Below are 12,446 nucleotides of genomic sequence, written 5' to 3' on the forward strand. Positions count from 1 at the left end.
GGGCGCGGCCCCCGCCTGTGGCAGGAGGCTGTGGGCCTCTTTGCGTGTGTTTCCACCTTTCTCCCAGGGCTTAATTGTAGCTTCCTGGATATGCTCGGCCTTAAAGTGCCTTTAAAAAAAGCCTCGGTTCTCCCTGACTTCATCTTCCTGTCGCCGGGGACGTCGGCGATGCTGGGGAATTCGGTAGAAAACCTGGGCCTTCCCTGCTGCTGTGGGGGAGAGCCTGGGCTTGGCTGGGCCCTCCTGACCTGGGCTCAGGGGGTGCTGCCTGGCTCCCCTGCCTGCTGTTTGCCACTCCCCTGCCTCCAGGGTGCCTGTGCCTCTCCTGGTGCTGGCTGCAGCCTCACCAGCCCACCAGCCCAGGCCTGCTCGCCCCTCACCTCCTCGCCCTGCCGCTCGCTCTTCTCGCCACCCGGCCTGATACAGTGCAGAACAGGCAGGGCTTCCCATGCCCACCCCCTCTGTTTTCTAAAGAGCAGCAGTGGGGAAGAGCAGAGTAGGGAGAGGGTCTTCTGGAACCCTCGGCAAGACCAGGTCACCTCCACCCCTACTTAAAGGTCTTCTGGGCCTCCTGGCCGCCATGGCTGAGTCCGGCCCGGTCTCTGTGGCTGTGCCCACCACGTCCTGCGCTTTTCCTTCCCTCTGCCCGGGTACTTTTCCCTGCCCTCTTGGCTGGGTTAGCCCTGTTGATCGTCCGACTCCTTGGGGACACTTCAGAGGAGCCCTCCCTGCATACCCGCAGCCGAGTCTAGTCCTTTTCTTTTCGTTTGCGTATTTTTTAAGTGTACGCATTTCTTCCATGAGCCAGAGAAAGTGGGAAGGAGAGAGCACGGACCGCATGCGTGTCTCAACGCTGTGATCCACACCTGCTGAGCCAGCCCTGGCTCATGGCACGTCCAGGGCAATCTCTGGACTTGAACCACACCCCCCGGAGTGCATGTTTTACTGCTGGGCCACCGTCTGGCCCCACAGTCCTTGTGTTTTGGTCTTGCTCACCCCAAGGACTGCTGTACCGCTGCCGAGGGTTAGCTGCCCTCCCTGGGTGATGCACTCCCAGTCTCTGGACAGAGCCCATCTCTGACGGCCGTCATAGCTCCAGATCCTCACGGAGCTCTGGGCTAGGGGTGTCCCCACGTGGATTTCTGAAACGAGACGGTGCTAGCCCTTCCAGCTGCAGTAATATCTGCCTACCTCCCTGGAGGTCATGGATGTCCGACGGCCTTGCTGAGCAGAGCTAGTGTTCACAGGACACGTCCCGTCTGGTGGCTCGGGGAGAACCTCTACCCTGGCCTTCCAGCCTTGTTCCTGGAATGCGGGTCTCGGCCGGAGTGGCTCTGACCCTGCTGTCATGCTGGGTCTCCCTCGTGAGCCTCCTGCCTCCCCTGTGCGTGTGAGGATGTGTGTGGTTATAGGGGCCCACCAGGATTGTCCGGGTGGTCTGCCTTTCTCAGAAATACTGTATTTGGTCACGTGGACAAGTCTTTTTCTGAGTGAGGTCGCAGGCTCGCTGGTCCTGAGGATTAGGACCCGTCTATCTCTGAGGGGTGTTACTCTGACGACCACATGCTCTGAGGTTCGTTTTCCTTTCTTTGAGGGTGGGGCCAGTTGGCACCAGGCCAGCCGTGTCTGCTAACCTTGGCATGGGATTCCTGGCTGAGGTCACTGGTGTGAATGGCTGGGTGTGCTTGCTGGAGTCCCTGCCTGAGGCCTGCCGCTTTCTGCTGAGGGCGCTTTCTTTCTTTTTTTTTTTTGCTATAGGGCGTGTGTGCTCACCAGAAAGACAGAGAAATAGAAAGTGAGAAATCACCCCCCAGGGGGCATGGCCATGCCACAATCCCTTCTCCTCCATTCTCCTCTCGGGATCTTGGGCCCGCATTGCACATGCACCCAAGCGTGAGTTTAAGCCACCAGGTCCGGGACTTGAACCACGGTCGGCTACATGGGAGTTCAGTGACATAGCCATCATGCTAACTGCTGGTCCCAAGGGCTCTTTCTTGACTTCTCTGCCTCCCCCTGCCCCTCAGATGCCTCATGTATTACATGGGAGTCGAGAATGAGCCTGCCTTGTCTGGGGAGGAGAACTGGGGGGAGAGAGAGTGTCCCTCGAGAGCGCAGTGCACATCAGTACCCAAGATGTGGCGCTGCAGTGCTGAGGCCCCTGGCTCCCAGCCAGGCTTCCCCGGAGACCTCGTGAGATTCCAGATGTGGCCCTGCTACCTCAGCTTCCACCTGCTTTTCACCTGGAGGTCAGCCGTGTCTGGGGCCTAGGGAGTCAAGCTGGGTCACAGTCTGTGATGGTGAGCGTGGTCTCGTCTCACCACCTAGAGCACAGCTCAGGAGCCGCTGTACACCGATGGAAACTGGTCTGCAGAGCTCAAATGGCCACACCTGCAGTAGGATTGCAAGGCCCTGTCTGTCCTCACCCTGGACGGCTGGGTCCACTGGGGAGGCGGAAGCAGGTGTATTCCCCACAGCCCTGATGCAGGGTTCTAAGATGGGATTTGGGCTGTCCCAGGTGGTGATGCCACGTGACTGGGGGGGGGCTGCTTCTGATCCTAGCACTCCAGGGCCAGAGGAACCCTCAGACTTGTCAGTGCCGCTCCATGGGCTGGTCTCAGGGCTGTCTTCCCTGGCACTGTTTGCAGAGTTAAGGTCTGTGAGACCCTGGTCCCGAGGAGTTGCAGCCTGCCTCCCACACGGGCTCTTCCCCTCTGGGAGTGGGTTGTGCGTGAAAGCCCTTGAGGATCAGAGTCCCTAAATAGCCTCTGAGTGGCCAGACTGCAAAAAGAGGCCTTGCCACCTTCCCACATTGGAGATTTTAAAATAGCCACATTTCCGTCGCGACAGCTGTCCTAGGTGGGCTGAGAGACGCCGGAAACTACCGTTGTGTGTCTGTGGTTCCTCCTGCCACCCTCCAGGATGAGATGTCAGCCAGCTCCCATGGGTGTCCCCGGGAGGAGGCACCCACAAGCCCCAGCCACATGCTCCCCCCCGGCTGGTAGTTACATTTTAACACCCCTCGGCAATGTGGAGCTGGGGTCACCGCAGCTCACGCCTTACCAAGCAGGTTTCGGGAAACCTGCTCTCCAGAAGGGAGAAGGGGACCTCCTGGGTCTTGCCGCTATGTCTAATCAGAAGGGGCACGAGGAAGCAGAAGGAGGTTATGTTCAGAGTCAAAGACGGGTCTGTACCCGGCTCCACTGCCTCCGTAAGTTCGGGGGTGTGCAGACCTGTTCACACCCACGAGGGTTCATTCCGCAGGCTGAGGGGGACTTGGAAATAAGCTGCCCCCCCACTCCATACTGACCCAGCTTCGGCGAACTAGGGGCTGCTTGCTGCAGTGAGTTGACGTTGCTGTGCAGCTGTCAGACTGAAGGGGTGACGTCCCTCCAAGTCGCTGCTGCTGAGACTCCAGGGACATGTGTGGGAGGGCAGGTGAGCCTTCGAACATCCTCTGCCTGCTGGCATCATGCTCTGTATTTGGAGCTTATCCAGTTAAGAAATGTAGCTTGATTGGTTGATTGCCAGAGGATATGTGTGCTTGCCAGAGAGCGAGAGAGAGAGAGGCACGAGGAAGCAGAAGGAGGTTATGTTCAGAGTCAAAGACGGGTCTGTACCCGGCTCCACTGCCTCCGTAAGTTCGGGGGTGTGCAGACCTGTTCACACCCACGAGGGTTCATTCCGCAGGCTGAGGGGGACTTGGAAATAAGCTGCCCCCCCACTCCATACTGACCCAGCTTCGGCGAACTAGGGGCTGCTTGCTGCAGTGAGTTGACGTTGCTGTGCAGCTGTCAGACTGAAGGGGTGACGTCCCTCCAAGTCGCTGCTGCTGAGACTCCAGGGACATGTGTGGGAGGGCAGGTGAGCCTTCGAACATCCTCTGCCTGCTGGCATCATGCTCTGTATTTGGAGCTTATCCAGTTAAGAAATGTAGCTTGATTGGTTGATTGCCAGAGGATATGTGTGCTTGCCAGAGAGCGAGAGAGAGAGAGCGAGCGAGAGAGAGAGAGCGCGAGCGAGAGAAAGAGAGCGAGCGAGAGAAAGAGAGCGAGTGAGAGAAAGAGAGCGAGCAAGCAGCCCTCAGTGGAGCCTTGCCACCTGGTCACGCCCTTCTCCTCTGTTTCTCCTTCCAGTCAGGATCGCCGGCAGGCATGCACCCATACCCAGTGTGTTTTTCAAACTGCTAGGACCAGGATTTGAACCGAAGCTGGCCATGTGGGATCTGGCTTCCTGTGCACAGCACTTAACTGCTGAGTTTTGGGGCCGGCCCTGGCTTCTTTAAGTACAATTCAGATACCAGACTATTCACCCATTTAAAGTGTACAATCCTGCAGCTTTTAGCACATTCCGAGCTGTGCAACTAACACTACCACCTAACGTCAGGACGTTTTCATCTCCTCAAAGGAAATGCCATACCCTGTAGCAGTCAGCCCCTTTCCCCCTACTCCCTAGCTGTTGACAGTCATGCAGTATTTGCTGTCTCTATGAAGCTGCTATCTCTGGACCTTTCACACCGTGTGGTCTTCTGTGCCTGGCCTGTTTTACTGAGTTCACTTCCCTGTTGTGTGTATCAGCACTCCCTTCCTTTTTATCGCCAAACAATGCTCCCTTGTGTGGATTTATCATATTCTGTTCATTCATTCGTCCGTCGGTGGACACGGGGCAGTTCGTACTTTCTGGCTATTGCGAATGCTGCTGCTGCGAATGTCGGTGTATGGACGTTGTGTGGGCGTCTGGTTGCGTTTCTGCAGTCGTGGTAAGTCTGCGTTGAAACAGTGTGACTGTTGTTTGGGTTGTCTGTCTCTGAAACTAACCACCCACGTGTAGTGGTTTAAAATAACAATCATTTTATTGCTCAGGAATCTGGGCAGGGCTTAGCAGGGTGGTTCTTCTCCTCTACAGTCTGCTGAGGTCACTGATGAAGAAGCTAGAGGCGTGGCTGGGACTGGAAAGCCCAGATGGTGCCTCACCTGGGAGCTGGTTTGCTTTCCCTTTCTCCCTCCCTTCACAAAACCTCAGCCTCCATATTCTGTCTCCCTCCCCTCCATGTGATCTCTGTCTCAGCAGAATAGTCAGGTTTCTTGATTCAGTGGCTAGCTTCCAAGAGAACAAAAACCGAAGCAGCCAGGTCTGCAGTCCTAGCTCTGGACCTGGAAAGGCCACCTTCCACTGGATTCAGCTGGTCACAGCAGGCACACGATCCGTCTGGACTTCAGAGATGAGGAACAGAGTCCCCAGCATTATGGGGGAGCAGCCTGTGGGTAGGGAGACGGGAGGGCCCGTTGGCACCACAATGGCAGAAGATACAGCCCGACTCAAACACGCGCGTCCGATGATTCCAGAGTCAGAGGTGAACATCTGAATACATATGTAGTCTCTGGACTGGAGAAATCCCAGCGAGCCCCGTCACTTCTGGGCCAAGACACATAAACCCTTCTCCTCAAATGTCCTACCGTTGAGCAGGCAATAGACACCAAATTGACCCTGTGGTAACCAAACTCTGCAGGAGCTCTGGGAGTTTGTTGCTAGACCAGTCCTGACTTGACTCTGCCCTGTCGTTGAAGAAGATGCCATTATCCCCGTTTTACGGAAGAGAAAACCGAGATTCAGAGATGAGCTGGTTCGGGTCGGCCAGCCTGTTACTTAGTGGTTAAGGAGCCGGATCCCACGTGGTCGACCGCACTTGGAATCTTGGCCCCGTCAAGGGTGTGTGCGTGCCCGTATCCCTCCAGGGTGTAGAAATAGGGGAGTGGGGATGGCGGAGTGACCATGCCCAGTTGGGGGTGGTGCCGTCTGTCTCTGGGGAATGTGCATGCCCTATGGTATTTGAAAATCAATCAATAAAATAGAAGTTAAAAGAGAAGTTGGCTGGCTTGACCTCTCTGGTTTCTCATCCCCTGCTCTCCGGTTCTCATCGCCCTCCGGGACTTCCTCTGCTCCACGCAGTGTCATGGTGAGAACACGCCTCCCACAGGGTTCAACACCTTCCTGTGTCTGTCTTGTCCCCCAGTGAGACTGGTTTAATGAGGTGACAGGACTTGGATACTCAAATTCCTCAGCCCAGTTTCCTGAGCCGTGCCTTGCTCTCACCACATCCGAGGTCTGCTCTTATGGATAACTGGCCTCGCCCCTCTGGCCCTCACCCCCTTATCTGTGAAGTGGAGCCATAGCTTACCATGACAGGGCTGGGGGAGACTCGGAGATCGGGTGCCTGGAAAGCACCTGGGTTTTCAGCAGCGGCAAAGGGGAGAGTGCGTGGAGTTTGCTGGGGCCCTGAGCCCTGAGCCTTCCTACCTGGGCTGGGTCAGGAGGCCATTGTGTTCATGGCCAATAAAAATGTCACAGAGGCTCATGGGTGCTGTCCTGCTTGTAAGGACCCGTGTCCTTAGATGCTTGAGGGAGCCATTGTGTGTGTGTGTGTGTGTGTGTGTACGTGTGCACACACATGGGTCATGATCCTTCTGCCTCAGTTTCCGAAGTGGCTGGGATTACAGGCAAGCTCTATCACACCCAGCCCTTTTGGTGGGCCAGGAATTGAACCCCGGCCTCCCATGTGGCCTTAACCCATAAACAGCAGTGTCGGGCACATGCTGCCACAACCAGGTCCCTTGCCTTTCTCATGGAATCCAACCTGAGCCTGCGCTGTCAGTTTAGAAGCAAAGCCAGGTTAACACCTCACACTGCACCCCCTCAGCAAGGCTCCCCTCCCGCAGTGCCTGCAGCTGAGGGCCGGACTCACCCTAGCACCCAGGACCGACAGCTGGCTGTGGCCTGGGGGAGGGGAGGCACTGCATTCCCGCTGAGTCACAGATGAGTCAGTGCTGGCCTGCAGCTCTGGCCCTGGGTGTCCTGCCCGTAAGCATGCTGGGTATGGTTAGGCAGTGTGCTGTTTGAAGCTCCATCTGTTCCCTTGGTTACCATTCATTGTTTTACTGTCCGTCAGGGCCTGCCCAAATAGCTGGTTATATTTCCCTGCAAATAACAGTTTTCCAGCAAAATCACCACCCAGGTTTGTGCCTTCCATGCTGTGGTGTGGGTGTTCACACAGGGGCTCCGAGAGCCCGACCGGGAGAAATTGTTTGGATTTGGAGTGGTGTCTCCTCTCATCTGCTGATTCTTGAGGACAGTGAACTGGTTCCCTGACAATCCTGGTAGCTTTCCAGGCCAGGAAAGTCGTCACCGCGAATGGGAACCAGGGCGGCAGGAAGAGTGTGCTTCACTCTGACATGCGAGTGGACTTCCCCAAGCCAGAGCTGGAGCCACCCCGAACAGCCCTGGGAAGAACTAGGAGGAAATGGGCCCTGAGACGCCGTCTCATTACTTTAATTCAGTTTGGACGTGAAAGTCAAACTTAGGGTCTTCAGAATCCTTTGGGGACTCTAAAAGGACTTATTTCTGTAATCTCCGTGTTAGGCAGAGGAATGAGTTTCTTACGGGCCTGAAGGGACTTTGGTTTGGCTGGCGAGGCGGTGGTGTGTTGTCCTGCATTGTGGCTAGGTTTTATGGGCAGTAAGACCAGAAGTCACAACCAGTCAGTGGCGTGGTGGTTAAAGCAGCTGGATTCCATATAGCTGACCATGCGGTTCGAGGCCCTAGCCTGAAAAAGCATGTCGGGTGCATGTGTGCGCCCAGGACCCATGACCATCTCTCGCGGGGGCTCTCTGTCTCTCAGTGTGTGTCTTTCTGCAAGTGCACATACCCTCTGGTGAAAAAAACAAACAAGAAAACCCAGAAGTCATAGATGTCAGCTCATTCTAGGTAGCATGGGACTGCCGTGCTGAAAGTCACACAGTGGCCACGGGTTCAGATCCCCGGCCCAGTCCACCTAAAATAGGCTGGGTATGTTGGCACACATCCAAGTCCCTAACAAGCTGGAGGGCTGGAACATGCAATGACCAGGCTCTGAGAGGTAGCCTCTCTCTCTTTCACATGCATGCACTCTTACCATGAATTAAAAAGTAAATATACTTTTTTTTTTTTAAAGAAAGAAGTCATGTAGCACTAGCTTTACATAATCGCCCTGCTCTATTCGTGTTGCTCTAAGGAACGCCTGAGATGGGGTCATCCATCAATGACAGAGATTTATATCTCACAGTTCTAGGGGCTGGAAGATGCCAGATGCCCACAGGGTCGGGGCGGTGAAGGCAGCTCTGTACTTTGAGAGGGACCTCACCGCCGTGTCCTCATGTGGTGGAAGGTAGACTGTCACAAGGACCCAAGCCCTGTTAGAAAGGTGCTGATCCACTGATAAGGGCAGAGCCCTCGTGGCCTGATTGCCTCTTAATACCGCTGCGTCGCGGCTTAAACTCCAGCCTGAGTTTTTGGAAGGATGAAACGCTCAAACCCCAGCCCGGCAGCGTCCTGGCTGGATGGCCTTGGGCAAGTCACAGAATTACCAGGCATTGAATGGGGACACAGCTGCACAACTTCGGGGTGTGAACACTGAACAAGGTCACGCCTGGCACGCGGTGAAATCCATCGCTGTCCCCTTCTGCTCCCGGGGCACCTCCAGCAACATAGAGGCCATGAACTCCTGCCTTCCAAGGTGTGTGCCCCCTCCCATCATGGCTACTGAGATTCTCAGTCCTGTGAACCCACTTGAGAAGGATGGTTGGGCTTCCTCCTGCCTCCCCACCCCACGGGACTTCTCCAGCTGTTGGGGTGGCTGAGCTGTGCCCCAGCTGACCGGCGCCTATGTCTTCTCTCACAGGGAGTCGGACCTCTTCCTGCTTGACAGTCGCACGCTCTGGGCCTCGGAGGAGGGCTGGCTGGTCTTTGACATCACCGCTACCAGCAACCACTGGGTAGTCAACCCGCGGCACAACCTGGGCCTGCAGCTCTCGGTGGAGACACTGGACGGTAAGTCCCTGGCCACCACCATGGCCGTGGCCAGTTCGAACGGGGCCAGTATCTCTGGGCTTCAGGAGGGTTGCAGCAGGCCGCGTGTCCCTCTCTGTCAAGAGCAGGCTTCCCCTACCCCAGCAAGAACCCAGGGTCCAGCCTTTTGGTCCAAACCAAAAACAGCCCCTGTCTTCCTTGAAGATCCAAAGGCTGGCCACTGCCATGCTCAAAGGGTGGTCCCATCAGCAGGGGTGGCAGCCCACTTGTTACAGACGCAGGATCTTGGGCCCACCTCGGACCTGCCACATCAGAACCTGCTCTCTAACTAGCATCCTGATGTCGCCCCTCAGGACACGGGGCATTCCGGGCCGCCTGGCGTGCTGGCCTCTTGCCCGCCTGATTGGAATGGCATCTCCCAGCTGTAACACCAGAGGTCTCCGACATTGCCACATGTCCCCGTGGGGAGCCCCTGTCCTGGTACAAGCATTTGTCCCAGTCCCAGCGTGTCCGAGTGTGGTGCCAGTCCCAGCTTCTTGGAGAATCCGCTGTTCACCCTCCAGCCCCTTTCCCTCCCCACTACCCTGTGCCTCCTTCGAGAATGGCCAGCCGGAAGAGGAGTGGGGAGCGGGGAGTGGGTCCCACCGTGCCAATCTCGCCTTCCCCACAGCGTGTTTCTACTTTAGTAGATGTGGTTTCTGGGTGTGTAGCTTCTTCAAGTTTTAAGAAAAAATTCAAAAAAAAATTTTTTTGAGTAGGTAATGGAGGCCCATGCCCCCAAGTCAGCTCTAGGGAAGTGTGTAACAGTGAATGGTTTCCCTCTGACCTCCTCCCGTAGCACCGAGTTCCACTTCCCAGAGGTTACTGCTGTTTCCGTTGATTGAGTGTCTTATCTGAGTTTTGAAGCAATTCCATGTAGATTCTGCTTTCCTTCATCGTTTCCTCCCACAGAGGTGGCAGATCACCTTGGGGACTATTCAGCACGTGGTAGGGGGCCCGGGCCACTGAGCTGTTACGAGGCTTAAGGAGCTAATATGGGAAGAATTTTAAAAATAGAGCCTTATCCTGCATAGGAACCTCCTGGGCCTCTTGCTAAAATGCAGGTTCTGGTTCTGAAGCTCCGGGGGAGAGGGGAGCCTGCATTTCCAAATGGCCGACGCAGAGTTGGTGGTCCCTGGGCCACGCTGGGAAGAGCGAAGGCTTAGAACAGTCCCTGGCTGTCGATCCCATGCCCTAAATGAGAGCTACTGTCATTGCCACCAAAAGGACATACCTAGTTCCCCAGGGCGGACACCTAGGGTCTCCTATCTTTTGCTCTTAAGAACAGGGCTGCAGTAGACAACTCGGTGCTCTTCCAGTTTTCTGCGTAGATGTGGCTGGAGGAGAAATCCCTGCCAGCAAGCTCGTCCATTTGTAACTTAGATCGATGCTGTCTTCCTGCCCCCTTCAGAGGCTGTCCCGTTTGCATCCCCTCCGGCCAGCCAGACGTGAAGGCCCCTGGTCCCCTTCTTTGCCAGGTCAGGGTCTCGGACTTGCCCATCTCTGCTAACCCACTAGGTGGCCAGTGGCATCTTGTGGCTCGCCCGTGCTTGTCCCTTGTTCTGTGCTGGGTAGCGCGTTTTCACACTGTGTGTTTGGGCCCTCGGCAGGTCATTGATCTTTTTGGATTTGGGCTCTTTGTACCTTGAGCAGCTAACATTTTCCAGGTTTTAGTTTCTTTCTACTCTGCGGCTGCTGGATTTCTCTGTCAGGGCCAGGCAGCTCCACTTGGTAACCTTGTCCTGGTCCTGACTGAGTGCCGCTTCCTTCGGCCACTGCTTCGGCCGGGAGCGTGGGACTTGGGGACACGAGCCCCCCATCTCTCGTCCCCAGCTCAGAGCCATGGCAGCGTGGGGAGCAGGACTGAGGGCCATACTTTGAAGGCCAGAAGAAGGAGACCCCTCCTCCCCAGGCCATCCAGAACATCCCCTCTGCCCGAATTTCAGAAAACCAGAACAACTCCGCTAAAGCCCCGTGTTGTGTGGACAGGCACGGAATCTAGGACAGGCTCTTGTTCCGGCTTTCTCTGGATGATCCCCGCCGCCCTATTTCGTGTCCCCTTTCCATTCTCTGAGACATTAGGGCATTCTAGGGAGTCCTGGAGCTTCCCTGGCCCTGCATCAAGGGTAGGCAGCGGTACCCGCCGCCCGAGCTCACCTGCAGCCTGCTTTCTGTGGCCTGTGAGCCGGAACAGGTCTCACGGTTTTAGATGGTTGAGAAAAATCAAAAGAATAATGTTTTGTGACACATCAAACTATGTGAAATTCACATTTCAGTGGCACGAGTGGCTTGTCGTTGGCACGTGGACACGCTCGTGTGTGTGCTTGGTTCTGGCCGCCTTTGTGTGCCCACAGCTTGGGACGCAGTCGTAGCAGAGCCCCTCTGGCACTCCCAGCTGAAAGTGCTCATGATTTTCAGAAATATTTACAGGAGAAGCGTGTGATCCCAGCTCTCTGCCCGCAGTCCTCAGGCTGTGCTCCGTGCCGTGGCATTGGGTCTCCCAGGGAAAAGGAAAGGGTTGGTAGCCAGTTACACGTGGGCCGTGCTGGGCTGGATAAACTAACAGGCTTCTCTGCGGACTTAGTAGGGCCTTTATTTACTGCCGCTGATGTCTGTTGGGACTCTCTGGAAGGAGGATACTGTGTAGACGGGTTCTGAAGTTATCTGGCAGCAGAATCCTTTCCCCTCCAAGCCCTCGTGGAACACGCAGGATGAAGTGAAGACAGCGTGAGGCTGAGGCCCTCCTCAGAGACGTCAACTAGCCCTCCGACTCGGCCCCACTGTTGTGCTCGGTGTCCCACCTCCCCCTGGCCTCTACAGTGATGCTTACCCCTCCTAGTCCCAGGCCTGCCTCTCCCCAACGCCCCCAAAAGTCTTTGCATCTCTTTTCCTCCAGTTTCTCTCCTCCCCAGACTCGGGAGAAGAGCTCGCAACTCCCCAGGTGGCACAGCTGAGGTCAGAGCTTGGGTTCGGGAGCTGGACTCCCCAGGTTCAAATACTAGCCCTGCCATTTCCAGCCTTGTGACCCAGGGTGAGTCACTTAATGTCCCTCATCTGGAAAATGGGGTTAATTGTGGTTTCCACCTCCCAGGGCTGTGGTGGGGATTTAGATGAGCTCATGCGGGAGAGAAGAGGTGTGTAGCTGCCCGACGTGGGCCGCTCCCGAGGAGGAGTGCTTGGCGCTGTCAAGCCCAGTAGTCGCAGTCACCGAGGAGGTGGCTGTCCTGTGACACCCCCATGGCTGGCAGGACTCCTGAGAGCCCAGGAGCTCATAGAGGCCCTCTAGCCCTTGTCGTGGCTGCCGGAGTCAGCCAGGACCAGGGCTGTGCCTGACTCCCGCAGGGTCGGGGACTGGCGTGGTACCAGGGGCTGTGGGCTCCCGGCAGTGAGCTGGGTGTCATTGCCCGGGTCTGGGCAGGCCCCAGACTGTCGGGGGGGGGGCAGGATGCACAGTCGCCAGCTGGTGGGGCGGCGTTTTGGACCTCACGGGGATGAGGTAAAGAGTGAGCTGGCGCAGCTGGGTGCAGCCGGGCCCTCGGACCCAGCTGAGGCTCTGTCCCCTGCCTCGG

At 56.3% G+C, this 12,446-nt stretch overlaps 1 protein-coding gene across 1 annotated transcript in view; it reads left to right on the forward strand.

Annotated features, from left to right (window-relative positions):
* BMP7 (bone morphogenetic protein 7) overlaps nt 1-12,446 on the forward strand; it is a 90,414-nt gene that overhangs the window by 50,168 nt on the left and 27,800 nt on the right. Inside the window, exon 3 of the mRNA XM_006141882.3 lies at nt 8,711-8,859. Coding sequence (XP_006141944.1) covers nt 8,711-8,859 — 149 coding nt within the window. The remainder of the gene's footprint in view (nt 1-8,710; nt 8,860-12,446) is intronic.

The sequence above is a fragment of the Tupaia chinensis genome, unplaced genomic scaffold (genome assembly GCF_000334495.1).
Source record: "Tupaia chinensis unplaced genomic scaffold, TupChi_1.0 Scaffold000066_1, whole genome shotgun sequence".
In the NCBI taxonomy this organism is placed as follows: domain Eukaryota; kingdom Metazoa; phylum Chordata; class Mammalia; order Scandentia; family Tupaiidae; genus Tupaia; species Tupaia belangeri.